Raw genomic sequence first — 24,477 nt, forward strand, 5'->3', positions numbered from 1 at the left:
GTAATTACACACATGTGAAAATATATATACACATAGATCATGGACACTATTCACTGCTGTGTCCCTGGTGCCTAAAATAGTACCTGGTACTTTGTAGCCATGCGATCATGTTTGTTGAATGAATAAATGAAAGATGTTAGAAAGTTTTTCACCAAAAGTTTCACGGTGGTGGAGTGCTAGTAATTTTTTCTTTGCTCCTTATATTTTCTCTTCGCGTTGTCTTCAAAATGCTTTTTTGATTTTTACAAAAATAAATAACATACTTAAAATTTGTGGTCAGCACTGGGTGCGGTGGCTCACATCTATAATCCCAGCACTTTGGGAAGCAGAGGCAAGAGGATTGCCAGAACCCAGGGGTTCGAGACCAGCCTGGGCAGCTTAGCAAGATCTCATCTGTACAATAAATTTAAAAAATTAGACTGGCGTGGTGGTGTGCCCCTGTAGTTCCAGCCACTTGGAAGGCTGAGGCAAAAAGATCACCTTAGCCCAGCAGGTCAAAGCTGTGGTGGCCGTGAGCAGTGTGCCACTACGGCACTCCAGCCTGGGTGATGGAGTGAGATTCTGACTCAAAAAAAAAAAAAAATTGAGGTGGTCAGTGGGTAACATCTTGCAAAACTAGAGCCCACTATTATAAGTAGGATATTGGTATTGATGTAGTCAAGATAGAAAATATTTCTACCATCACAAGAAATCTTGATGTTGCCTTTTAATAGTTACACCTACTTTCCTGTCTTTCTGCCCCTCCTTAACCTCTGGCCACCACTGATTTATCTGTTTCAGTGGCTGTGTAAACAGGTTCACTCTTTGGGAAAACCACTTGACAATAAATATCCCCAAACCACAAAACCCTTCCCTCCTTTGTCTATCCATTCATTGGGAATTTATGCTAAGGGGGAAAATGCAAAATATGAAGTGACCTATGCAACAAAAGCATTCACCTCCATTTTTCTATTAGGAAGACAAAAACCCTGGCCAACCTAAAGACACCTCTAAAGAGAGGAAGAGTAAAAATAAATTACGGTAATTCCATTAGACGAAATTTTATGTAGCCATCACCAATTCTGAAGACTGCGTCAACATGAGCAAAAGAAGGCTGAGAATTCAAGCATGTCATGATTCCATGTATGTGTAAATGGCATGATGGTGCTGTTGTATCATGACGGTGGAATCCTGTGTACTGTTTTTTCTTCTTAAAATTGCAGAAAGATTGCCCTGCAACATAGCTGTTACATGAGCTTGGTTGATTATGTCCCCAAATCTCTGTGGGCGAATATGACTACCTCATAGCATTAAGATGATTCAAATGAGATGAGTAAAAGAGTAAGGACTCCTTGTGGTGACTGCTTCTATCGTTGCTATTATTATTCTTATAATGCTTTCAATTTTTTTTTTTTTTTTTTTTGAGTTGAAGTCTCACTCTGTCGTCCAGACTGGAGTGCCGTGGCCGCTCCCAGTCACGGCAGCCTCGACCTGCTGGGCTCCGGCGATCTTTCCGCCTCAGCCTTCCAAATAGCAGGAATTACAGGCATGCGCTACCACGCCCTCGATTTTTTTTTTTAATTGCAAGAGGCTGTCGATTGCAAACAGAATGAAAAGTAAAATATATAAAGGAAAGGAGAAAGATTCAAGAAATCTAGCTTTTGGAGTTGGGCCCCACCCACTCTGGGACTCAGCGGGGGCGTTCAGCAAGGAAAAGCCGCCGGTGACCACATGGGGGCGCAGGCGCTCAGCGGGGCGAGACGTTCCCGGCGAAGTCCAGCAGGGGACGCTGCCGGCGGCGGCGGCGGGAGCGAGACCGGAAGCCGGGCCGGAGGCGGACGGGCGCACTCGTTGACTCTTCCGCTTCCGCTGCTGCAGCGGGTCCGACCCGAGAGTCCTGGTCCGCTGAGCCGTCGCTTCACTGCTGTCTCGCCGCCGCAATGCCGCTGGAGAACCTGGAGGAGGAGGGTCTGCCCAAGAACCCAGACCTGCGCATCGCGCAGCTGCGCTTCCTGCTTAGCCTGCCGGAGCACCGCGGGGACGCGGCCGTGCGCGACGAGCTGATGGCGGCCGTCCGCGACAACAGTGAGGCCCGCGCGGGCGCCGAGTCAGCGGCCTAGGCCTAGGCTGGCTCCACGCTGAGGAGCCGGCGGGGATGATCCTTGGTGGAGCTCCAGGCGTCGGGCGTCCTTCTGACGGGGTCTCCGAGGCCAGACCTGGCTTCTCTGGCCCGTGGTGCCTTTTGTTGGGGATGTCCTAGGGAACCCTGTCTCACTTTAGAGGAATCTGCCTCTCTGTGGGCCTCCCCTTCTGAGGCCAGCTTGGGGGAGGCTCCCGAGGTGTTTATCCCGGTGCTGGACACAGAGCAAAGGCGCAATGACTTGCTGTCATTGTGGACTGTTCCTTTACAGGGGTCTTCCTGTAGGAGAGTTCCTGTTTTCTTTTGTCCTTCTTGGCAGCGAATGGCGCCTGGTAGTGTCTGTTTGAACATGTGTATTTGAGTATGTGGGAGTAAACAGGCTTAACTTTCCCCTTGTTAGAAGACTCTGGCAAGAGCAAGCCAGGTTTTATCTTGCCCTAGCCCTAGTAGAGGTTGACAGCGCTGGGATTGGCCCTCATGTAGACCTCCCACCAGCAAACGTTTACATTTTTCCAAGTTGAGCCCTATCCATTCTTTCCTGATGGTGGGGAAGAGCGTGGTGTGACTTCTCTCTCTCTCTCTCTCTCTCTCTCTCTGTGTGTATATGTGTGTGTTAGATTCAGGGGAGGTGGCCAGACACTTCAGGGCACAAGTAACTGCGCTTGTATGACCCTCCTTTTGCATTTCAGACATGGCTCCTTACTACGAAGGCCTGTGCAAATCCCTGGACTGGCAGATGGACATGGACCTTCTCAATAAAATGAAGAAGGCAAATGAAGAAGAGCTGAAACGTTTAGATGAGGAGCTGGAAGATGCCGAGAAAAATCTAGGAGAGAGTGAAATTCGTGATGCAATGATGGCAAAGGCCGAGTACCTCTGCCGGATAGGTGACAAGGTGAGTGAATGTGGTTGTCCCTTTCTGTAGTTAGTATAGGCTAAAACTGGGGACTGCTCCTGATGAATAATATCCCATTTAAAAAATTAACTTCCTCCTTTAAAAAGCACAAAGGGCAATCATGCTTACCTGGATCAGTGAATCAATGTAAAAATGAATAAAGAAAAAACTAATAGTGCTCTTGCAGTGCCCTATAACCTGTCCCCAAGCAACAGGTAGGTGTGTATTCTTCCCCATTTCTCTCCATGCCAATAAAAACATAAGCACACAAAGATGTCTGCTTATTGTTCTTACAAAATTGGGATCTTTTTCAGTAGTTTTCTCACTTGGTTGGGAAGCATTGGTTCTGATGCCTTTCCCAAATTGTTAGTAATATTTTCCTTGTAAGAGATTAAAACATTACAGTAATTGCTAAAGTTTCATTTCTTCTTCCTTTCTGCATACATACCCAGAGAAAACCTTCATAGTTTTTTTATTGTGCATTTATATGCATATATGTATACCTGTAGAAAATCGGTCATATTTTTAAAAAATGTTTTATGTACATGGGATCATATTGTATTCATGTGGTCACATTTGTCCTTTTCATTCATTACATTTGCGATCTCTTTCCATGTTAATATACGTAAATTTTCTCATTCTGGTTAACTGCTTCCTACTATTCCACTATAGAACTGTACCATAGTTTATTTGCCTGTGCAGCTATAAATGGACATGTTTTGTGTTCAGCTGTTTTTGCTTTCACAAACTGCTGTTGTAAAAACATGCTTGTGTATTTCTCCTTGAGCCTGTATACTAGTGTTTCTCTACAGTCTGTGAGATAAAATTGCTAGGACAATGGACAGATATCTTTTTCATATTTCAATAGCTTTAGGAGGTACATATGGTTTTTGGTTACATGGATGCATTGTATAGTGGTGAAGAAATCTTGGCTTTAAGTGTACCTACCACCCCATCTGAGCACACTGTACCTGATAGGTGATTTTTCATCCCTCCACAACTTCCTACACTCCTCCTTCTGAGTCTCCATTGTCTATTATGCCATTCTGTATATCTTAGCAGATACTTAATTTAGCTTCCACTCATAAGTGAGAATATGTGGTGTTTGGTTTTTCATTCAAGTGTTACATCACATAGGATGATGTTCTCCAGTTCCATTCAAGTTGCTGCAAAAAACATTTCATTCTTTTTTATGGCTGAATAGTATGCCATGGTGTGAGTGTGTGTGTGTGTGTACACATACACACATTTTCGTTACCCACTGATCAGCTGATGGGCATTTAGGTTAATTCTATATCTTTGCACTTGTGAATTGTGCTGTGATAAACACTCCGAGTGCAGGTGTCTTTTTAATAAAATGACCTCTGTTTCTTTCAGTAGATACCAAGTAGAGATTGTTGGATTGAATAGTAGATCTACTTTTAGATCTTTGAGAAATCTCCATACCGATATCCATAGAGGTTTTACTAATTTACACGTCCACCAACAGTGTATAAACGTGATGAGCAGTTTTTATTTTAACATGTGTGGCCAGCTGTTCTGCATAACAGTTTAGTTATACTTCACTCTCAGGACACCAGAGGGATACCCACCAGTACTAGATCTTTAAAGTTTGAGTAATTGTGTACTAGTGGTTGAAAGGATGGGCTTTGAATGTTCTTTCTTTTAAGTCATGCACCTGAAAATATTTATAGATAGAATGACATGGTGTCAGTGTGAAAAAAAACTGTGAGCTCTTGGATCAGATTACTTGGGTTCTGTTTCAAACTTCAGTAATTATGAAACCCTTAACTTCCTCGTCTGTAAAATAGAGATGCTGACAGTTTCTACTTAATCGCACATTAAAGATAGAGACAAAGAGATTAGACTGATACCTGTCACAAAGTAAGTGCCTAAATGTTATCATGTAATTTAAAGCAAGTCATCATCGTCTTCATGTCCATTCCCCCCACCCTCACCCCAGTTACAAATTTAAGACTTTGTCATTGTAAAAATGTGGAAAATACAGAAAAGTTCAAAATAAGTTTGTGTTTACTTCTGGGTTGTGTATATATTTGTGGTTTGGTTTGAAAGATTAATGAATTACATGTGAATGAGAAACTTCAAGTTTTTGACTCAGGGTGTGAAGAATTTCAACAAGGACATGCTTGAATTAACATTGGGGGTTATTAAATAGTGATGTTCTAATGTCCCCTCTGTGTTTTTAAAGTAGCATTCTTCCAAAAAGAACAACTATTTTTTTCTACTTTCTTCCGTTTTTATATTTTATATAATATTGGAGGCTCCTTCAAGACAGTTTTTTTTTCTTCTGATATATCTCATTGGTCTTTCTTATTTTCTGATATAAAAGATGTCACAGGCTCACCTGTTGTCTTCACTCTCCAAACCTGGGATTATCCATTTCTCCTAGAATCTCTGGTTCCTTTTAGTGGGGGACAGTATTTACCAAGATCTGAGTACTAGGTGCATCCATTGCTGTCCTGCCAGTCCCCTCTATAAATTTATGAAGCATAATTAATAATTACATAAGACAAACCAGGCAGACACATACTGAAAAGTATCATGTATAAACAAATGATTTTATTTATGTTTTTTAAAGCAGTGGAAACATTTTATTCCACAATGCTTTGGGGTAAAACTAAATATTTACAAATTCAGTTTTATTCTAATAGTGACTAAGATAAGATTTCCAAAACCCTTTAAATGGTATGATTGATAACTGCAAATAAAGTTATTGTGAAGTAGTGTATTGTAATTATTATAAACAAAATACATTGAATATATGGAACAGAGAATACTTAACAAATGTGAATAAATTATGAATGTTTCTCTTACATTGTTTTCTAGAATGCAAGTATATGCTTGAGCATTTCTTAGGTAGTTTGATAACTTATACAAGTGAAGTGAATAGTTACAATAGCCCCCTGTGTACTTATCACCCAGATTTAACAATGATCAATTCATGGTCACTTTGTTTTATCTCTTCTCCTACCTAGACAGCTGATAGCTGAAACTTTGTAACCTTTTCTCACCTATTGCTTTGGCTTTCTTGACAGGAAGGAGCTCTGACAGCTTTTCGCAAGACATATGACAAAACTGTGGCCCTGGGTCACAGGTTGGATATTGTATTTTATCTCCTTAGGATTGGCTTATTTTATATGGATAATGATCTTATCACACGAAACACAGAAAAAGCCAAAAGGTACTTTTTAGCAATGGGTATATATTCCTTCTAAATTATGCTATAAATGAGAAATTGATATAAGAAATTTGCCTATTTTGTTTACAGGTAGTAAATTTCGTCAAATAATTTATGTACTTATTTAGTAAAATATCTTCTTTGAATAACTTCTTTTGGTTCAACTTGTTAAAAGTTGTTTTCTCTTTGAAAATAACAAAATGTTTAAAAAAGTGGTATTGTCTGCTTGCACTTTGTGATCTTGCTGTTTTTATTTAATAGCCTAATAGAAGAAGGAGGAGACTGGGACAGGAGAAACCGCCTAAAAGTGTATCAGGGTCTTTACTGTGTGGCTATTCGTGATTTCAAACAGGCAGCTGAACTCTTTCTTGACACTGTTTCAACATTTACTTCCTATGAACTCATGGATTATAAAACATTTGTAACTTATACTGTCTATGTCAGCATGATTGCCTTAGAAAGACCAGATCTCAGGGAAAAGGTAATGACTAAACTTTTAATATTCATATTTAAAGACTGGTGCATGCTTTTTAAATTTAAATATGCAAAAATCATTAAAGAATCATTTAAAAAGTTTTTTTAATACGCAGGTCATTAAAGGAGCAGAGATTCTTGAAGTGTTGCACAGTCTTCCAGCAGTTCGGCAGTATCTATTTTCCCTCTATGAATGCCGATACTCAGTTTTCTTTCAGTCATTAGGTAAGGATAGAGTTGCTCATTTTGATTATCTGTCTTCATCTTAACTCCTGATCCTGTGCAAAAATAACCTAAGATAATTTTTCACATATCTGAAAAATGTAGTGTGTAGATAGCTGCGGGTCTTTGATCTGCACAGCTAATCTACAGTTTTGTGGTCAGCAAACTGTGTTCTGTTTTTTGTATGGTTCAGGTTGTGAGAATTATGTTTACATTTGTAAAGTGCTGTTTGAAGAAAGGAGAATATGAGACAGGTATGTTGCTTGCAAAGTCTAAAAATATTTACTGTCTGGCTCTTTGCTGAGGATATTTGCCAGACTCCTGGTCTAGCAGTATTAAAGGTGTGTAAGGCAGTAGTGAGCAAATGGTTCTAAGTGTTGAGTTTCATGGAAATTGGGAATTATGAGGGAATTCTGAAGCTGATTTTCGGTTGAGATTAAATGAGCCTTGAATCAGTGATGGGTTATTTTTTATGTAATAGATAAATCTTTGTGCTAATTTGCAAATCATTTTCAAGGGCTATGAATTGAGGAAATAATGTGGTGGAATACTTGACATTCCTCTAAAGCTAGTTTATAATGACCAAATCTACACAAATGTGCTTGTTTATCCTTCTTGTCCCCTTCTTTCCTGGCCATTTGGTTTCCTTCTAATGGCCACAAATTATTAAGATGATAGAGGAATTAGTTTGCATCAGGTTGGCCCAGTTGTCTTTCTCAAAACTTAAAGAATTTGGCATTGATATAGTCTCATTTATACTGCAAATTTCAGGAAGTATTTGGCTAAATAGATAGCATTCATGAACAGTGGAAGTGGAGGGCTCCCATTGATTATTGTTACATTTTTGCAGTGGGTTTTGGCCCAGTGTTTACTGAACACTTTCTCCATGTATACAGTTAGGCTGCTTTATGAGAATTCATATTACCTCATATGATAGAAACAGGTCTCTCCAGCATGGTGAGTTACTTGCTTGGCCTTATGCTCTCATACACACATGGCTGATTTTGTACACAAGTTTATATTGCAGAATTGCTTTTCTCCACTTCTTATGCTTGGGGTTTCCAGTGGTCATCACTCAACTCAAATATGGAACTCTTCCCTGCTTCTTTCAGTCAGAATGTCTTCTCTGCATTCTTGGGGCTCTTACTTTATGCCCCCTCTTTAAAAATTGAGTTATAAATTACATACCATATAACTAACCATTTAGCTATTTTATTAAAGCATAAGATTGAGTGATTTTTAGTATATTGACAAGGTAGTACAACCATCACTAATTCCAGATCACTTTCATCACCCCAAAAGGAAACCTTTACCCATTAGCAGTCACTCCCTATTCTTCATCAGAAATTAAAAATAGAGCTAGGCTTGGTGGCTCAGCCTGTAATCCCCGCGCCTTTGGGAGGCTGAGGTGAGTGGATTGCCTGAGCCCACAGGTTCGAGACCTGCCTGGGCAACTTGGCGAAACCTCATCTCTACAATAAATAAAAAATGAGCTGGGCGTGGTAGCGCGTGCCTGTGGTTCCAGCTACTTGGAAGGCTGAGGCTGAAGGATCGCGGGAGCCCAGCGGGTCGAGGCTACGGTGGCCGGGAGCAGCCACTGCACTCCAGTCTGGGTGACAGAGTGAGACTCCAACTCAAAAAAAAAGAAATTAAAAATAGAGAAAACATAAGGTATTGCTCCAGACCCTGGCAATCTCTAATCTACTTTCTGTATATTGAATTTGCCTATTATAGACTTTTCATATGAGTGGAATCAAAATATATGGCCTTTTGTGCCTGTCTGCTTTTACTTTGTAAGGTTTTCATAGTTAGGTCATGTTGTAGTGTTTATCAGTACTTAATTTTGTTTTATGGCCAAATAATAGTCTGTTTTATGGTTATACCGCGTTTTATGTATCCATTCATTAGTTGATAGATTGGGGGTTGACTATACTTGTAGCTAATATAAATAATACTGTAATGAAGATTTGTGTACAAGTTTCATGTGGACATGTTTTCATTTCTCTTGGGTCCATACACCTAGGAGAATTGTAGGATTATATGGTAGCTCTTTAACTTTCTAAGGAATTGCCAAACTTTTCCAAGGTACCATTTGATATTCCCATCAGCAGTATATGAGGGTTCCAGTTTCTCCACATCCACTACTTGGTATTGTGTGTCTTTCTAAATATAGGCATCCTAGTGAGTGTCAAGTGGTATCTCATTGTGGTTTTGATTTGCATTTCTCTAATGAGTAGTTTATGTTGAGTATCTCTGCATGTACTTACCAGCCATGTGCCCTCTTTACTAAAACTTGGCACACTGTTTTGTGATAATTTTGTCTCTTCTGCTAACTAGGATTGTATGAAGCAGATCTTGCTTTTTTTTTTTTTTAATTTTCATAATGACCTGACACCAGCACAGTGCTTGGTATATTGATCTTTCTGTGTAAATGCTGCATTAATTAAATAAATAATTTAAGGGGAAAATGCCATCCTATTTTAGTGAAATTGATAGCTTTGGAAATCTTTGGTTAAGGTATTAACCTCCTCCCACCCTCTTGATCCCTGTTAGCATCATTTTATTTTAACACTTTTGGGTGAAACTTTTACTAAGTTTATATTTCCCAGACAATTTAAATGCAGAAGACAGAATTATTGGCTCTTTTAATGACAAGGGTCATCACTGTTCATATTATTTATTTGTGTTCATATAGTGAGACATATAGGGCTTATTGAGTTTTGTAAGACTGCTTCTCCAAATATTTGTAGACTAATGTGCTTTACAGTGCTTCAGTTGAAAAGAGAAGTAGCATCCTTTTCTAGGTAATATCTGATTAATTTTAGAAATCAAAAATAAACTGATAAAACAAAAAATATATCCCATCTCAAATCCATATACACATTCACTCACATAAAATCTTTCAGAGATAATCATTTAAATTTTTTATTGTTATATATTCTTCTAGACCTTTTATTCATTTATATGCACTTATAAAAACCATGGTCATATGTACACATGGAACATTTCCAAACAATATCATATAATGAAGAAAAAAGCTTTCTCTAACCTATGATCACCAGTGTCCTTTATTTAGAGGTAACTGCTGTTAGCAGGTTTCAAGTGTGTCCTTCAAGGGCACTGTGGATGTAGTTTACATGCTGTGTTTTAAGTACCTTTTTTCTTTTCACAATGTAATGTGATTATCTCTTCATGTTACCATACAAATGGTTGGTCATTTAGTCAATGAGCATTAAGTGGCTGTCATGTGCCAACAGTGAGTTTATAGTGGTGATTGAACAAGTGGAGTCCCCTGGAGCTTCGGGTTATCCATTTTTAAGGATTTCCTAGTATTTCAATATATTAGATACACCATAATTTATCCTCTACTGATAGAAAATTAGCTTGTTGCCAGTTTTACCCTACTATAAGCAACGCTGTTTTGAATATTCTTTTTTTTTTTTTTGTGAGTTGGAGTCTCACTCTGTCGCCCAGACTAGAGTGCAGTGGCTGCTCCCGGCCACCACAGCCTCGACCTGCTGGGCTCCAGTAATCCTTCCGCCTCAGCTTTCCAAGTAGCTGGAACTACAGGCGTGCACTACCACGCCCAGCTAATTTTTTGATTTATTGTAGAGATGAGGTCTCGCCTGCCCAGGCGGATCTCGAACCCGCGGGCTCAGGCAGTCCACTCACCTCAGCCTCCCAAAGGTGCGGGATTACCTGCTGAGCCACCGAGCTCGGCTTGAATATTCTTATAATACATCTTTCCCACTTGTTATTTCCTTAGGAAAAAGGCCCCCAAGAAATTGAACTTTGCAAAGGGTAAATGCATTATATCTTGACTACTGTTGCCTTCTGGAAATACTGTTGCCAATTTACATTTATACCATTTATACTTCTCTCAATTTATAGCATTTGAGAGAGCTTGTTCTACCCTCTCCCATACTTTCAACTAGTCAGAACTAGTTTTACTGATGTTTAGTAGATCTCTTATTACTTGTGAGAATTAGCACCATTTCCAGTTTAGTGGCCATTGATCTCCGTGTTACTAAATCATTTGTTTCCTTATTCCTCCTTATCTGCTTTTGACGTTGACCATCCTTCACTGATCACCACAACTTTCTCTTGGTTCTACAGTAACACTCCTGTTTTCTCTAGACTTACTTCCTTGTCCTTTGTTAGACCTCTCAGTGACTGCCTTAGACTGGGTATTGCCCATGTCTCCATCTTCATTCTGTCATCAAATACATCTGGGTATATTTGCCTCCATTTCTAAAATTCAACTGAGCACTGATCCACCTAAATGCCTCCTTGATATCTTCATGTGGCTATCTAATGGGCAGATCCACTTAAACACTGATAAAAAGTATACTTGAATCCCACTCCCAAAACCCTTGGGCAAAAGCCAAAATTTCTGCTCCTTCTCCAGGGCTTTTGATCTTGCTCAAGCCACAAGCATAAGTATATTCTTGAGTCTTTTCTCTTGCTCATCTTCTATATCCCTATAGCTATCTCCTTGCTTGCATTCTAGTCTGTCTTTTCTATTCTTTGCTTAACCATATTTTTCCTGCCTTTGGACTTTGGCATCATTGGCAATGCTCAGTGCATACTGCTCTCTGCTTAGCCACCCTTTTCGGAGAGATCTTCCCTGTCCACCCCACCCCAATCAGTGGAGGACTTCCTGTTACTCTGTCATACTTGATTTTCTTCATAGTTGTCATTCTCTGAGATTTTGTTCGCCTGTCTCTCCCTTTGAACATTTAGTTTCTATGTTAGCAAAGATCTTGCCTTTTTGTTCACTGCCATATCCTCACTATCTAAAGCAGTGGTAAATAGTAGCTTTTCAGTATGATAATTTATATGTGTGTGTATTCCTTTTTAATATTCTATGTACTTTGTAGTGTTCAAATTTTTTCTTTTTAACTTATGAGTTATTTCTAGATCAAAGTTATTAACTCATTACAAATAAGCCTTCCAGTTTATCATTTGTATTCAGACTTGTTCAGTGTTTTGTTACATGCACTATATTTTTTTCCAGTAGGATTAATCATTCTTTCCCTTTATTCTAAATTTTTTTACCTTCGAAAATGTCTGGTGTATACCTTTTTCTGGTCTGTATAAGTCATTTGCCACTGTATATGCTGTTTCTCTGTTAGAATTGCTTGTTTAAAGCAATGTAAAATGAATTTTACTTAATTTTACTTGAGGCGTGAAGAGTTCTCTGTGATTAACATTAGTACATGAATTTTATCACCTGTGAAGAGTTCCTTTAGAATCTGGGCTCTTTCTTAGTGATGTCAAATAGCTGTGTGCTGCTGAAGTGTGATGTCCTCGTAGCTGGCCTTTCCTTTACAACTGCTGCTTCCATCACTGATGGGGCAATGTAGAGGGGCAGTGAGAAATTCTTCATTTGTTTGATCTATCAATTGAACTCAACTAGGGTTACTTATTTTTAATCTTCGTCTGACAGATTCTTATAATTTGTCATTCATTGCAGCGATTGTGGAACAGGAAATGAAAAAGGACTGGCTTTTTGCCCCTCATTATCGATACTATGTAAGAGAAATGAGAATTCATGCATACAGCCAGCTACTGGAATCGTATAGGTCATTAACCCTTGGCTATATGGCAGAAGCGTTTGGTGTTGGTGTGGAGTTCATCGATCAGTAAGTTAATACCTTGTTAATTTGTGTTTTAAAGTAGCCTTTTAGTGTGTGAACTTGTTCATTTTTTTACCTGTTTGCATTGCTTCCCTCAATTATGGAAAAAAACAGTATTGTTTTTCTTTTTTTTTGAGTTGGAGTCTCACTCTGTCGCCCAGACTGGAGTGCAGTGGCCGCTCCCGGCCACCTTCGGGATCCTTCTGGTGGGCTCCGGCGATCCTTCTGCCTCAGCCTTCCAAGTAGCTGGAATCACAGGCGTGCGCTACCACACCCGGCTAATTTTTTTGATTTATTGTAGAGATGAGGTCTCGCCAAGTTGCCTGGGCGGGTCTCGAACCTGCGGGCTCAGGCAATCCACTCACCTCAGCCTCCCAAAGGCGCGGGATTACAGGCTGAGCCACCGAGCCTGGCTGTTTTTCTTAATATAATTGAAATAGTCGTATCTGTCACCTCTGCCTTCCTTATTATCTTACCCTTCAATTAACAGATGGGAATGCTGAGTTGTAGTAAGGTTAAGTGATCTGTTAAAGTTCATTGGACCAGTTGTTATCAAAAGTAGTCTTCTATTTCCTGGTGGAACGCAGTACAGCTACAGTAACTTATACCTTCGATCTCTTTTATTCTACAACTAGTCATATTCCTTCTGATAATTCCAATTTTCAGGTTGCTGCTGCAATTGTGGTCAAATTGGTTGTTAAATGTGGGGCTTTTTAGCACTATTCTACAAATGCTTAATGAGTCATGACTGTATGTTTAGTATTGACTCCCTCTACACAGACTTTCATTGTAGTAGTAGAGGAGAGATGCCAAGTAAGCAAGAAATATAAGAGGTAACTTCAGATAGAAATGTGTCTGTGGAGATAAGAGATAAGAAAATGCTATAATGCTATGAGAAACTAACTTAGATATGGCATGTCTGAGATTTGAATTGAGGGGAGTCAGCCACATGGAGTTCTCTAGATGTAGAAAAGGGAATAAAAAAGCCCAAGGCTTTGAGCCAGAAACAAGCTTGGACTGCTATAGGAACAGAAAATGCAAGTGCAACATTAGCATAGTCAGGAAGGGGCAGGGAACAACAGCCAATTGTGAGTTGAGGTTGGAGAGTTAGGCAGGTGATAACTTGTATAGGGCCCTAGGTCATGGGATAGAGCCTGAGTTTTAATCTAGGTGCTATTAGAAACCATTGGAGGCTTCTGATGGATGACATGGCCTCATTGTGTTTTATTTATACAGAGCCAGGGGTCAGAAAGATCAGTGGTACTATTCATTAGGTCATGGAGGAGACATTATTGTGGCTTGGACTAGGGTAGTAGAAGTGAAAATGGGAAGAGACATTCACAATATATGATGTCCATGTGTTACATAGACGAGTGGTTCCCAAACTTTAAATCTTTTAAATGTTCATGATGTGGTTTTCATAGGTCCGTGATGAAAACAAGTGATGGCTATTCAGTAATTTTAAATGAGGTTACATTTCATTTACATAAGACCATTATTTTTTAAACTTTCCCCGTTTTATTGTGACAAATTTAAAACATACAACAAATTCTAAAGAATTATACAGTAAGTTTTAACATTTTGTTATATTTGCTTATCACATATTTATCCATCTTAGTTTTTTTAACCACCTCCAAGTAAATTTGAGGCACCAACACATTTTTAAATGATCCTAACCAAAACACAGGGCTGGTTGGTATTCTTAGGTTCTGTTTCATTTCTGAATTGAACTGGTTTGTGAAATCAAAGTCTGATAACCACTGCCAGAGAGGGTTGTTTATTAGGATGGGGGCTGGCTATTATGAATGTGTTTCTCATGAGTCAATGGAAGGAGTGGAGAGCAGTCCAAAAGAAACAGAGCTTGGCCTGGCTTCTTGTTCCAGCTCTGTGGCCTTGGTTAGGTTCTGTCCTTTCTTCAGTTAACTGTGATGTAGAGATGATAAAGCCTTCACTAGTGTTGAGTGCATTGCAAAGCTTAAATGAAATTGTGGGTAAGGAAAAGCACTGAAGCCAGAAAGTATCATTTAGATACCACATTATTCTTCAACTCACTTGATGACAAGTGAGTTCAAGGCAACTGGTACATTTCAGGTAGTATTTGACTGGGTTTTTTTCTTCATGTTCTAAGATCAGTTCTAGAGGCAAAGGTGGTGAGCTCTAGTTGTTACCTTAAAAGACCCGGATTCAAATTTCTGTGATACCTAAGAATTTCTTTTTGTTTTTTTTGAGTTGGAGTCTCACTGTCGCCCAGACTGGAGTGCAGTGGCTGCTCCTGGCCACCACAGCCTCGACCTACTGGGCTCCGGCGATCCTTCCGCCTCGGCCTTCCAAGTAGCAGGAACTACAGGCATGTGCTACCACACCCGGCTAATTTTTTGATTTATTGTAGAGATGAGGTCTCGCCAAGTTGCCCGGGCGGGTCTTGAACCCGCGGGCTCAGGCAATCCACTCACCTCAGCCTCCCAAAGTGCGGGATTACAGGCTGAGGCACCGAGCCCGGCTCTAAGAATTTCAAGTTTGAGTTTTCATAGATTCTTTTTCCCTCTTTTAAAAATGTACATTGTGGGTGAAATCTTTTTCTTAAAAAGGGCTAAGCAATAATTCTACATAATTTCTTCCCTCCCACTTCCTCAGACTCAGTATGCTATTGGAGAGGAACAGGGCCATAATTTCAGTAAATAGCACTACTGTTGACATGTTTACATATCCATAGGCTGTTATCTTGTCTTAAGTCTTTTGAAACAATTTATTACTTTATTAGTTTTATCAGCTTTTTCACTAATCTTGTTATATTCCTAGCTTAAAAGTTTTTCTCTGTGTACTTCTGTAGCTCTCTTAAAGACACTATACAGGCCAGGCACGGTAGCTCACGCCTATAAACCCAGCACTTTGAGAGGCCAAGGTGAGAAGATTGCCTGAGCCCACGGGTTCAATACCAGCCTGGGCAACTTGGCGAGACCTTGTGTCTACAGTAAATTTAAAAATTAGCCGGATGTGGTGGCACGTGCCTGTAGTTCCAGCTACTTGGAAGGCTGAGGTGGAGGGATCACCTGAGCCCAGCAGGTTGAGGCTGTGGTGGCTGTGGGTGTGCCACTGCATTCCAGCCTGGGTGAGAGAGGGAGACTCCAACTCAAAAAATAAAAAACAAAAAGACAAGATATGAATGGTTTCATTGTTTGACACTTAATGTTTCATGTGAATATGAATTTCTAGGGTCATGTTTGTTCTGGTAGATGCCTTAAATCCTTTAGTACACCAGGGATTGATTGCTACGTTGCAGTAGCCCAGGCTTGAAAGGAAATTGTTATCTTGAAAGACAATTTTAAGATGATTGTAAAATAGTTTTTTAGTGCAGTCTGTATTTTTCTAGGAATTCTCTATAAGGTTAATGTTGGTATATTTTTCTCTAAATTAGGGAACTCTCCAGATTTATTGCTGCTGGGAGACTACACTGCAAAATAGATAAAGTAAACGAAATAGTAGAAACCAACAGGTACTCACATTTTGTGTATCATTTGTTATACTGCTCAGAATAAGAGGCATTCTTATGTACCTTCTTTTATTGTCATGGAGTAATGTGACTGGTAAATAATTCATTTTTTCTTGAATTTATTTATAGACCTGATAGCAAGAACTGGCAGTACCAAGAAACTATCAAGAAAGGAGATCTGCTACTAAACAGAGTTCAAAAGCTTTCCAGAGTAATTAATATGTAAAGCCATGTAACAAAGGATTTCCTTTAGAGATAATTATTGGGAATTTTTATAGCTTACTTCACTATGTGCTCACTTCAGCTGTATAAAATAAATATTGCATTGTTGTTTCTTCCAATTTTTTTCTTAAACACATATGCCTTTAAGAATGAGGTCCACCAGTCTGGGCAACAGAGTGAGACTCCAACTCAAAAAAGAATGAGGTCCAGTAATGTTAAAATAATGTCACTTGAGTTTTGCATTAATGAAAAATATTTTGTCATTTGAACCCCTCTGGTTTAATATGGTATAATGGTTATAGTCAGAGACTTTAGTACCTGGGTTCAGATCCTGACTCTGCCTCATCAGTAAAATAGGGATAATGACACAAGCCCAGGTATCTCTTACCTTGAAATCTCTTGACCACTTGATTTTAGAAAGAAGAGTATACCCTGTATTATAAGCGCAAAATTAAAGAGTGTTTCCCACTTAATATACAAAAGACAGACGGTAACTAAAATGTATAATAAATGTTCTCTCAGAAACAAGTGACCATATGAGACAGAATGTTTCCTTTTTAGGAAGCTGGTATAATCTGGATTCCACAATCCACAAAGGTCAATCTCACTAAACATAGATTAAAAAAATATATTAAATTAATATTAAATATTAGTAAATTCAATCTTATTTTCCCCAAAACAGGACCATAGCAGAAATAGCAGTAAGGAAAACAAAGTTGTCCTTTTGTTTGTCTCCCAATTATAAACTCAGTGAGTCAGACAGGGATAAATGCTATAAAAGAAAAATATAAAACCAGATAAAGGGGAAAGAGTGAAATAGGGTGTAAAGGGCTCTCTTCTATGGGGTGTTGTAGAAGGCCTCTTGTAAGGTGACATTTCAGTAAAAAGGAGGGGGCTATGCCATGCAAGTTATCTAGGGGAAGAAAGAGACGGAGATTTTAAGCAGAGGAATGACCTGATTTGACTTACCTTTTAAATGTCACCATGGAACGTAGGTAGAGGGGGCACCAGATGATGGTGGTGTGGATTGTAGAAGCAGCTGGATTTTCTAGAAGATTAGAATGGGGGTGAGAGGAGGTGCAAATTTTGTTAAGGGAGATCTCAGGTAGCTGGTGACGAGCAGTTTTGGTAGACTCAAGTTAAAAAGAGAATGGGAAATGGCATGCTACTGTAAAGGGCAGGAGAAGGAATGAGTTCAGGTTGTTTAAAAAAATTTGTTTTTTAAGTGCTTGTTTATTTGCTGATGGCAATGATCAATTAACATACTAGAGGAAAAAATATCCCATTTTATTAAAATAAATTTATACAATTAAACATTTCTTCATGATAAATAAAAACTCTGGTAAACTATAAATAATAGGAAATCAGAGCCCTATCACAAACATGACACTTAATGACAAAATACTGTAAGCATTATCTTAACAGTTATGACCGTGCTATCATCACTAGGAAGAAGGACCACTGGTTATGTGCCAAGAAAAAGAATGTGGTCACAGCTCTGCTTTGAAAGGAGTTTCCTGTAGGCACTATTGATGGGAGGTTTTAAAAATGCTGGGTATCCCTAAAGCAGTTGAGAATAGCCACCTGTAGATTTCTAAAAATGCTTATCTATAGAACCTTATTAATGATCACTGACTTCTTGAAAAAAGCTCGGTTTTTCAATTTTGGTTTTCCACAGAAAACCAAAGCTAGTCAGGATTGTGAAGGAGGCTTCTGGATGCTACAAAGTTGCATATTGGTCACCCACAGGCTGAAACTCAGGACCGGCACTCCAAAGTGGCAAGCATGTATTCTCCAGTGTGCCCCTGTCCACTCATGTACACTACCTAGCCGCCTGGCCCTCACTGGCATTTGAGTTTGTTATCCTTGCCTTATCCTGATACTGTATATGTGAGCTTGATGGTCAGTAGCCTCCTGTATCACTCAGCTAGAAGAATTGACCCAAATAGTCCTCAATCTTCATCCTACCTCTGGTAGCTTCAATTTATATAGCCTGTTTTTTGAAAGTCTTAATTTTCTGGTTTTAATTAAGAAGGGTGCATCACAATATGAAAGTCAGATTATCATCAAATGATAGTTTTATTTGCTAAGTGACATACAACTAAAACAATTTAGTTTATTTTTATTGTTGGTGAATGTTTTCTTTTGAAGTTGGAAACTATCACTTTTACCAGCCCTGGTCTCATTCATCATAATACACTATCCTAGTATGAAATGGAATCACTGGGATGAATTATCTTTATTTTTTTAAAGTAATGTCAGTTTCTCTTACCTCAATAAAATGTGATTATATATCAAATGTATCCAGTAAGATAAATATTTTTAAGCTATGTCAAATTGTGGTAATCTATTTCCTATATTAAAAATAAGTGCTTTAGATCAATTTTTAACTTATTAACTAGCAGTGTCTTTTAGGAATAGAAAGAAAGTCTAAAAACCACTTTGTGAAGTATCTGCACCCAACCTTTACCTGGCCCAAATGGCTACAAGGATGTCTACAATTTGATTGTGAGCATGTCTACTGCAATATACTGATTCTATGACTAAACACATTTAATCCTTAGTAACCTGACCAAGCATCATTAATTGGCCAACAGAAGGTTACTAATTATTGTCGAATTGTATAGTTTCATATTCTGAATTAAGTTTGGTGCTGTTAACTGTTTTTAAGAGGATGAACAGCTGACACTTGAAGTATTATCTACCTCATGATTATGGGAATAAAAGGTGGAGGGAACTGTGATAAGCTTTCCAGATGCTACACAAACTTGTAACTATTAGTAACAGACTTCATACCTCCACACTGGTAATAGGGAGTGAGGTAAAATCCCTAACAAGTAACCCTGAAAAAGCTCTAATAATCACTAGTTTCAGTTTCAAAGTCATAGAGCCACAGATTTCCATTATTCTTGTGTTTCTGAAGAGATACAAAAAAAGAGTATCAAGAATTTGTAGAAGTCTGGTCCAGGCCATTTTAACCCTGAGGTACACAGTCAAGGGGGAGATCTGACTTTCATTATTTAGACATCTCTTATAATGGCATAATTCTCCCAGTAAAGATTGGGTATAAGACATAAAAGGGAATTTGCCAAGGAACGATTAGCCTTGAGTCCAGCCATTATATATCACCTTTCCATACTGACATTCCCTTAGGGAACTGACCAATTAGTCAATCAAGACTGCCAGTAGGTGGCACCCTGACAAACGTTCCTTTCAGAAGTGACTAGAGACCTGCTTTTCCAAAGTACTGTATATATAATTAGTACAGTATCAGTGTTGGAGAACTCTATTCCAGGTGTTCTGAGGACTCTGCTTTTCTTGAAACCCTATGGGTTAGAGGCTGCTCACATACACCTCAGGAGCTTGGGGTCAAGATGAAGTCCACTGTTAAGTCCCTTGCTCTTTTTCCTGGCCATTGTGTTTCCACCCTCATATAAAATGCCTTCTCTCTGAAACTACTTCCCACCCAGCAACACCACCAACTCACTGTCCCCAATCACAGACCTCTGAGTCACTCCCGCTCCTCCATCCAGTTTATGCCAGACCTGAGTGGCTAGTTCAGTCTTCCTCTCAACCTTAACTACTTTGAAACACATGACCTATACAATACCCTCAAGCCACACAGTTTCTTTCTTAGCCTTAATTCCAGTGCTTTTCCCCTCCATGCTACTTCCAACCACTGCCAAGGTCTCACCCAGGGATTACAAGGACCTCTGAACAGCTTGGCTTTTGAAAATGACACCTGGGAGGCCAAAGCAGGAGGACAAGCCAAGGAGCCAGCCTGGGTAACATAGCGAGACCGTATCTCTACAAAAGAAAAAAAAGAAAAAAGAAAAAACCAGTCAGGCATGATTGTGCATGTCTGTAGTCCCAGCTACTTGGAAGGCAAAGGTGGGAAGGTTGCTTGAGGCTGCAGGGTGCTGTGATCATGCCTCTGCACTCTTAACCTGGGTGACAGTATAAAACCTTGACTCTTAACCCTTTGTACTCAGATGTCCCCTCTGAGGGAACACCATAAATCTAGCAAACTTCTCAAATCTCTCAACTGCCCCCTCAGGGGACATAAAGAGATTGTTGGTGACTATACAGAACAAACTTAGGCCACTGCAAAAATTTTCAAAACCGTGTTTCCATTCAAATTGCACAAAAAAGCAAATAAAAAGATGGAATATATACTGAGATATACATTTAAAAAAATCAGCTGGCATGGAGAAAGAGAACATGTGAAGTGCTTTTACAGTGGTATACAGAAGGAAAAACACGAGACTACATTGTCTGCTCGAACAGAAAAACACCAGCTGGAAGATGTCAAACAAATTACTATTGCACAACATGTATCAATGACCCTACAATGCATGTCACTGTTTCACACATTACCACACGTTAGAAAAATATATAAAATTTTGATTTTTTTTGTCATAAATAACTTCTTCAATGTCCAAAATTTCATTATAAGCCAAATATCATTACAATAAATGAGCTGGTTCCAATGCTATATTATTTTAAATGAAGTGACTTGTTTTTCACTTTCATAAAAACGTGGTCATGTTGCTGCTGGTAGGTGATCCACAAGATAGACGTCTACAAGTACAAAGGGTTAAAAAAAAGGATGAAAATGACACCTAGAATTCCTATTCTTCCATTCCCTGGCCTATTGCTGAAAGTCCTTGGATGACAGTGGTCTGTGGATCCTGGCTTGTATGTTAGCCCGCCATGTTATCGGCCACAGTGAATTGCACATAGACTTTGATCTGTGGCCTTGAACAAGTCAGTTGTCTAATCACAGAAAAAGTAACCTGGAGGATCAGAAGACTTAACAAAAAGATAATTCCAATGAAACCATTGTCTTAAGAGTGCCTGCATAGATTTTTACATGGTAGGCTTCTAGTTCTCTTCCTTGAATACCCAATCCTGATCACCATCAGTCCCTTGGCATCTTCACTCATACTCTAATTTTTTACTTTGGCAATCTCTCTGCTCAAGTTCTAACTTCCACATAACCAATACCCACTGTTCCAATTATCCTGGAGAAAGAAGCCTGTGAATAAAACAATACCTAAGTGGACTGATGGCATTGATAATTATAACAGATTCAACTCTAAACCAACTCATCTCATCCTTCCTGGCCTTCTCTTACCTCTCTGATTTTTTACTTGAGTGCTGATTCTCCATCTGTCTTCACCAAAATATTCTTCTCCAGGGTTTTGTTTTGGGTTTACTTCTCTCTTTTGGCCATGGAGGATGGATTTCAGGTTTGTGAAATCTGGAAATGGAATATAAACAAGTGCTAGGTCTGTGTCTCTGTCAGACAGGATTCATAACTTCTTTCATGTGATTTCTATTGCCTGTGACCAAAAAAAAAAAAAAAAGAAAAGAAAAGAAAATTAAGAACCACTGATCTGACAGTCCTGAATTAGCCTGGCTCTACCACCTACTAGTTGTGGGTCCTTAGGCAAGACACCTTAGAAGTTCCTCATCAGTGTGATTGGGATCAAAATATCTGCTCTATAAAGGGCTTAGTAAAAGAGAGAATGTGTATAAAATGCTTGATACTTTATCTGGCATATTAAGCGTTTAGCTATTTAAGTATTATTTTAACAGTAATAAACCAAATGTTTTTTCCCAGGTAAGCTCTTTCGCCTCTGTGACCTCATTCACCATCTAAAAGTGAAAGACAACCACATTTTACAGCTCAAATCTTCCTCCTAAGCTCCATCCAGACTCTACAGCCAACTGGGTACCCAAATCTGAATTTCCCACCAGCAACTCAAACCCACTGTTGTGTCTTTTTCCTTCTCTGTTGCCATATCACACAATTCACTTAAAAAGCTCATCAATTGGTTTGGCTCAGTCAGAAATCTGAAGTTATCTTAGGCTTCCCTTTCCTCTTAATGTTCAACATAATAGATCTCAAGGCCTGGTTTTACCTTTAAAAGGTTTCTAAAATCAGTATTCTTTATCCCCGTGGGCAACCTTAGTATGGAAACAATAGCTCTTACCTGGATTACAACAGCTTTGTGTAACTTATTTTTGTCCCAATGTTCTCACCTGTCCACTTTGTCTTCTATTGTTATTGAAGGGCCCTATGCAACAGAGATGTTTTGGGTCAAGTATTAGATTACAAGTGTATGCTTCTCCCCTTCCCTCTGATAACTTTTTCTTTAGGGGATAGTCTCATCCTCCTCTGTCTCCTAAGAGATATTCTGGTAGTGCTGGCTTTGGCCTATGGGCTTTGGTTTGTGGAAAATAAGGATAAAAAGTGCCAAGAATGAAAGCCTTACAAGGGGAAAGACAAATTTAATTAACTGCCCTTGGCAACAGGAGTAGCAAGATTTTCTTCCAAGAAAAAGGAGACTAAGAGAGGAGTAAGAAGCGAAAGGACCTTAGGTTTGATTTAGGGGAGAGCTTTTTGATTAGGACAAGGGCAGAGGGTAAAGGCAGATGTTTGAATCAAAAAAGTATGAAAATGCAAGAGACAAGGAAAGAGACTTTAGTGCTACTTTGATTTTCCACTATCTTCAGTAAAGATCTGAATGGCTTTGATTTGGCAGCTGCATGGTTTAAGACTGGACTATGAAATATCTCTGGGCCCTGACAGTCCGGGTCAATATGAGCCCGATCCCAGGTGTTCCTAGGATGAAGCTCCATGACATTCAAGGTCCTTGACACTCTGACACCAGCTTTTCCAACCCTACCAACACCTCCTGTCCAGCTGGCTTCACGCAGAATTCCTCTCCGTTCTTCACTTCCTTATACCATGTTCCCTTTGCCTAGAATGGTCTACCCTGCCTGCTTTTCTGCCATATGCCAAGACCTAACACTAGCAACCCCCCTTCCTTGAACTGGGATCTTTTCTTGTTATCCAAGGCCAGGATACCCACAAGGGAATGGAAGTTAAAAGGGTGAGTGATTAAGCAGATGAACCTTTTCCCAGGAGGTCTGAGGATACCACAGTTAAAATTTTATCTACAGAGAGTTTCTTATGATTAGATCTGAGTGGAGCACCAAGGAGGCTGATTTGAGGAGGGAATGAATGAAGTACATGGGACAGCAGGGTTGTTGAAGCCAGCCTGACTCTTTGATGTAACATGTGGACATTTTCCAATTCACAAAGCAGTTGCTCCCTTTATTTTAAGCAATGGAACTAAGTTTTTAAAATGATTTATTTGCAAAGAATAGAAGTGGCCAGATTTCTAAAGAAAAACGATTATGTTGCACTCTGAATAATACTAAAATGCAATCGTATTGCTGAAAAGGGAGGTATGTAAAAGCAAGGACGAGATTAGACCAGTTCTGGATAAAAAACTGACCTTTAACCAAAACTGACTATATGTCATCAAATTTACACATAAGCAAGTACATCAACTCCCCCTTGTCTCCTTCACAAACATGCAGGGCCAGAATACAGTAATGTTCACTGTTCACATACTTACTAATTTATCCAAAGCACAGCTTTATGCCCAAGAACTAACACATCTGAGGCCTTAGAAGTATGTAGCTTCTACAGCAAGGAGGCTGATGCCAAACATGAAGAAAAGTCAGACTAGACTGAAAGGGTTTAGTGTCACAATGAGGCAGAAACATGTAAAATATTTCATGCAGCCAACCTTATTTATTGAGAAGTCCTAATTTTATTGCCCGTTTAGTAACATGTTTGTTCCACAAACTAATTTCTCATAAAGCAAAGCACAACTTTTTCTTATAAATAGTATAAATTATTTTATTTACAGAAACTTGTTACAAAACAAATAGACTATATATTTCTTCTCTTTTAAATATCCAAAGTAATTTTCTATCCCTTGACATTTGTTCATGTTCTATACAGCAGCCAACACAAAGTCCAGCTGAGATGCTCTTGATTATGTGTACAAATTATCAAAACTATTCACACGTTTTCAACACAGGAGATTGCTTTTATAACCAAGCTCAAAAAAACATAGCAAAATGCTTTCAAGGCCCTACATTCACACTGACAGTATGTAGTGCTCATTTAAATGATCAGAAAATGTAAAATGTTTTGCACAAAATGTAAAAATGATTATTTTCTGCTGAACAATAAAACTTTAAACAATTTTTTCAAAGCCCACTCCCCCCAGGACAGAATGAGAGACATTAAGAAATTCCTTGGCAACAGAACTCTTGCAGGAAGACAGCTGCCTTTATAAGTTACATTTTTCAAATTATACATTTTTTTCCCAATGTTCTCAGAGGTACTTC

At 39.1% G+C, this 24,477-nt stretch overlaps 1 protein-coding gene across 3 annotated transcripts; it reads left to right on the plus strand.

The window, feature by feature from the left end:
* Positions 1-1,719: 1,719 nt before the first annotated feature.
* PSMD6 (proteasome 26S subunit, non-ATPase 6) lies at positions 1,720-16,379 on the plus strand. Of its 3 annotated transcripts, none has more exons than XR_002481610.1 (8): positions 1,720-2,064; positions 2,809-3,014; positions 6,071-6,216; positions 6,475-6,694; positions 6,804-6,912; positions 12,386-12,558; positions 15,964-16,041; positions 16,168-16,379. XR_002481610.1 is itself a non-coding variant. In XM_008052269.1 (8 exons), exons 1-8 carry the CDS (start codon positions 1,920-1,922, stop codon positions 16,262-16,264), a joined length of 1,170 nt encoding a protein of 389 aa, XP_008050460.1. In that variant the 5' UTR covers positions 1,720-1,919; the 3' UTR covers positions 16,265-16,375. The 3 variants fall into 3 exon arrangements, 2 of the variants coding, with proteins under 2 accessions (XP_008050460.1, XP_021565321.1); XM_008052269.1 differs by having other exon boundaries at positions 12,386-12,554; positions 16,168-16,375; XM_021709646.1 differs by having other exon boundaries at positions 1,919-1,947; positions 12,386-12,554; positions 16,168-16,375.
* The last annotated feature ends 8,098 nt before the right edge of the window (positions 16,380-24,477 follow it).

The sequence above is a fragment of the Carlito syrichta genome, unplaced genomic scaffold (assembly GCF_000164805.1).
Source record: "Carlito syrichta isolate Samal-C Ts95f unplaced genomic scaffold, Tarsius_syrichta-2.0.1 Scaffold270720, whole genome shotgun sequence".
NCBI lineage: Eukaryota > Metazoa > Chordata > Mammalia > Primates > Tarsiidae > Carlito > Carlito syrichta.